The 4,776-nt window shown below is 37.9% G+C and overlaps 1 protein-coding gene across 1 annotated transcript; it reads left to right on the top strand.

Moving 5' to 3' along the window:
• Positions 1 to 805: 805 nt before the first annotated feature.
• LOC102663423 (uncharacterized) lies at positions 806 to 1,537 on the top strand. The gene has a single exon (XM_006579128.1). The coding sequence runs from the start codon at positions 806 to 808 to the stop codon at positions 1,535 to 1,537; it is 732 nt and encodes a 243-aa protein (XP_006579191.1).
• The last annotated feature ends 3,239 nt before the right edge of the window (positions 1,538 to 4,776 follow it).

A 4,776-nucleotide genomic window follows, 5' to 3' on the forward strand; every position in this document is an offset into this window, starting at 1 on the left:
TTCCGCACAGAGTGAAAAAGGGTTTAGGAGGGAGCAAGATAAGATAAAAAGAGTTAAAGAGAATGATCACTTTCCAAATTAAGTTATTTAACGTGTGTGTGTGTGTGTGTGTGTGTGTGTGTGTGTGTGTGTGTGTGTGTGTCTGTGGGTGTGTGTGTGTGTCAACAGCACAACCTGCATTTCAAAGATAGCAAAATTGAATGCAGTATAGAGGTGTTGAAACCAAATAGAAATTCAGCTACAACATTGAGCTTATGTTTGGTTCTTCTTGTATTTTATTGCAATTGCTTTGCTTTCAGTCTATGAGTATGTTTCTATGTTGTCTAGATAAGCTGAAAAACTTAAAAGCTACTATAAAACAGTGGAGTAAGGTAGAGGGGAATATTGATGTCAAAAAGATCTTCAGCATTCAACAGAAAGTAAATGAGGTGGAGGATCTACCCTCTCATTGAATTTTGTCTGATCAAGAGCTCAAGGACATAAATTCCCTACAGCAGGAATTATGGAATGCTTCAAATGCATTTGAATCTCTATTGAGACAAAAATCTAGGGCCAGATGGTTGAAGGAAGGAGACTGCAACACTGGTTATTTCCACAAAATAATAAATTTCAGGAGAGCATTCAATGCTATTCCAGGCATTTTTATTGATGGGGTGTGTGTGGTGGATTGGCTTCAAATGCATTTATATTCCAGGCACTTTTGGGGAAGTTGCGAATCATAGTACAAGGTGTGGGTGGTGGATTGCCTTAACTAGCCAATATTTATGCTCCTTGTGAGATAGAAAGCAAAAGACAGCTGTGGCAGATGCTGTACTCAAGGAAGAACCAGTCCCAGGTTCAGTCTTGGTGCCTTGTAGGAGACTTTAACTACATTAGACACCCAGTTGAAAGATTGGGAAGTAGCCATTCCAATTCAGAAGCCAATCTTATAGCTGAATTTAATGATTGGCTTGCTGAAATGGAGGTAGATGATATTCCTTGTGTGGGGAAGCCTTTTACTTGGGTTAGGCCTAATGGCTCTTGCAAGAGCAAGCTAGATAGAGTGCTAGTCTCTGATGATTGGCTATCTAAGTGGCCTGATAGCTCCCAGTTCAATCTTGAAAGGAGCTATTCAGATCATTGCCCCATCCTCATGAACTCTAAACGCACTGATTGGGGCCCTAAGCCTTTTAGGGTCTTTGATGCTTGGCTATCTAACAGGGATTACACTAAGGTGGTTAGGGACTGCTGGTCTGCAAATCAGCCTATGGGTTGGGGGGGGGCTTATGCATTAAAATGCAAACTTCAGAACCTCAAACATAGGCTAAAAACATGGAGTAGAGATAATTGTGGAGACCTAGGCAACAAGGTGAAACAAACTCAGAGAAAGCTAAATGACCTGGAGAATTCTCTCACAGCTCACCCCTCTAATCAGCAAGTCCAACAACTCAAGAAAATACAGTCTGACCTATGGGAGCAGTCTTTTCTTCATGAATCAATAGTGAGACAGAAATCTAGCAGCAAGTGGATCAAAGAGGGTGATGGTAACACCTCTTAAAAAATATTTGTATATCATTTCTTGTTTTTATTAGATTAGGATTTCTTAATTTTTCTACTATTTTTTTCTTGTCTTATTTCTGTAATTACCCATAGGGATTTGTCAAACCCCTACACTATGTATTGTACCTTTTACATGATTGCAAATTATCCATTCAGGAAAAGAAATGGATAATTTTGATGTAGAAGAAAAGAAATTACTTCGACTTCCCTTCACCATTTGGATAAGCCTTTCTCTGCAGTTTTAGTTTTCCTCCTCGATTGATCTTTATTATTATTTAGCCCCAATGCCTGGATAGGACTAGTAAGCAAGGCAAGGCAAAGAATGTGAGTAACTAAGGGAGGCAGAATAGAATTGGAAAGGGGGGAGACAAACAACAAAACAATCTCTCTCTTTCTCTCTCATCCATTTCCCTCATCAATTCATAAACTACAACAACTCCATTCTCTTCCTTCCTTCCAAATAAACTTAAAACGCTCCAAAAAAAACCCTACCCACAAAGCAACTTACTAATTTTTCCATCCTAGAATAATTACTCGACCATTACTATTATAAATCTAGTTATTATAAAAACCCCACCCACAAAGCAACTTACTAATTTTTCCATCCTAGAATTATTACCCGACCATTACTATTATAAATCTAGTTATTATAAAAACCCCTCCTATTTCCCCCAAATTTTCGAGCAACAGACCAGTATACACTAATAATCGAAGTAGGACCAACATATGAGGCTGCCCCATACAGACCAGTATACACTAATAATCATCCCTCAAGCCCAGGGAGGATGAGATAATTTTGCTTATTAATTCCAGAAACTGAGCTTGGCTTTTAATTTCAGAAAGAGAGTAGGAGATAGGGTGGTAGAAACTTGAAGCTTGGGAAGTAGTGTTTGAATCCATAAGATTTTTGAGGTAGCTGAAGCAAGGCTGCAATATTCAACTGCAGTAGGTGGCCTCAACAATTTGCTTTTTGTGCTACTAGGACTAGGAGACTAGATTAGGCCCAAGAAAAATGCACACACTAGAGGTTGACCTGCGATCATCAGAATTGGAAGCCCAGTCAGTGTCTCGGTAACATTGAATTTGGAGAGGAGAGTGAGTAGGTGCAGGCTGTAAATGGTACAGCTTGGTGGAGATGGAACCTTGGAGATATCTAAGGACCCTCTTAAATGCTTTCTAGTATGATTCTAGGGGTTTGTACAAAACTTGACAGACTTTGTTAACAGTGTAGTCAATTTCTGATCTTTCAATGGTTGAATATTCTAAGGTGCTGATAGCTGAACAATATAGAGTAGGATCAGAAACATATTATGCACCCTGTCTTGGGAGTTTTTTTTGTCTCCAATCATGGGAGATGAGATGCCATTAGAATTAGTCGTATTGGATTTAGCAAGAAGATTGTAAATATATTGGCTCTAAGTGACAAGTAGAGAACCATAAAAAAGATGGTTTACTTCAATGCCTAAAAAGTAATCAGGATGGTCAAGCTGTTTTAGGGCCAAGACTGATTTCAATCGAGTGATTAATTGTTGAATTAAAATAGGAGAGTTCCCTGTAAAAATAATATCATCAAAGTAGACCAAAATACTGTGCAGTAACAATGATTGCTATAATTATTAATAGTGTTTCTAATATTGTCACTTGCAGTTTATTTTGAACTTGTTAACAAGGGTCCAACTGCATGATTAAATTTAATAAAATAACAGGTATAGCAAAAACGTAGAAAGAAAACTAGAACTGGTATTGATTCATATTTCTTTTTGGATTTGAGAAATGGATTTAAAAACATATTTTAAGAAAATGGGTTAAACCAATGTTAGAAATGGTTTTGGATTTACAAGTGGTTTTTAACCCAAAATCAATTTTAAAACTAGTATTGAAAATGGTTTTGGATTGGAAACCATTTTTAAAATTAGTTTGGGTTCTAAACCAAGTTAAAATCTGGTTTGCCAAAAAACCTATTTTGGTTATAGGATTTTACCTATGAGTATTATCATAGTTTTTTTAAATACTTTTATATACCGCATTTGTAAGTTGAGTTTACAAGTCGAGTTTATGGAAATTTCACAAGTTTGATAGCCTTTCTAGATTTTGGTAACCTTAATGTTAAGTAACCTTAATAAAGATAGTGTCTTGAGTCGTCTGCTGCCTGTGCCTTATAAACCTCGAGCCAATAACAGTGCTTCAATCTCCTCCATGTGGAAATGGTTTGAACTTGCTATCGATAAAGGTTACTATGGCATCATATTCATCTGGTAGGCCCTCAACAATGACATCTAATTACTTGAGTTGAGATAAGATCAACAGCAAACAGGGAATCAATGATGGCTTTGATGCGAAGGAGAAATTTTGAGTGAGAGATTTCCAAGTTTAGTTCTTTTTATGTTAGTGTAAAGTTGTTCAATTGTGAAAATGATTGTGGATTCACTCTCACAGATGCAGCCCAGATTCATTTTCTCAAGATCATTTGGTCCAGATTCTTGATACCATGCGAAAACTATAGTTCAGACTTCAGAGAAATTTCAAATTGTATTTTAATTTATGATAAGCCAGTACAGAGAGGTATAGGAAGAGAAAATGAGTGGATCACAACCATACTATTACAATATCAAAGCCTAAAAGCAGGTGCTGTGAAAGAAGGTGGGTGGGAGTGACATTTTAAGTGGAGGAGACTTTTGTTTGATAGCAAGATAGGTATGGCGGTAGCTTTCCTCCAACAGCTGGAAGGGTTCACAATCAGGCCGGAATTAAATGATCAATGGAAGTGGGCAGCAGAGCCTAGTGGCTGTTATTCGACTAAGAGTGCATATAAGGCAATTCATCATGTCACAGTGGGAGATGGACTTGATGGAAAGTTGAAGGAACTTTGGAAGCTTAGGGTCCCATGGAAAGTGGCTATCTTCGCGTGGAGGCTGATTCAAGACAAATTGCCAACTAAAGTTAATTTGAAAAAGAAGCGGGTTGAGTTACAAGAGTACTTGTGTCCTTTCTGCAGATTAGTGGAAGAGACTGCAGGTCACTTATTCTTCCACTGCAGTAAAATTAGTCCCCTATGGTGGGAGTCACAGTCTTGGGTAAATATGATGGGCGTTTTCCCTTATAATCCGGATCAGCACTTTATTCAGCATATTTGTGGAGCTTCTACAGGGTTGCAGGGAAAAAGATGGCAGTGGTGGTGGTTTGCTCTCACTTACTCGATTTGGAAGCATAGGAACAATATTAATTTCGCCAATGCTG

The sequence above is a fragment of the Glycine max genome, chromosome 4 (genome assembly GCF_000004515.6).
Source record: "Glycine max cultivar Williams 82 chromosome 4, Glycine_max_v4.0, whole genome shotgun sequence".
NCBI lineage: Eukaryota > Viridiplantae > Streptophyta > Magnoliopsida > Fabales > Fabaceae > Glycine > Glycine max.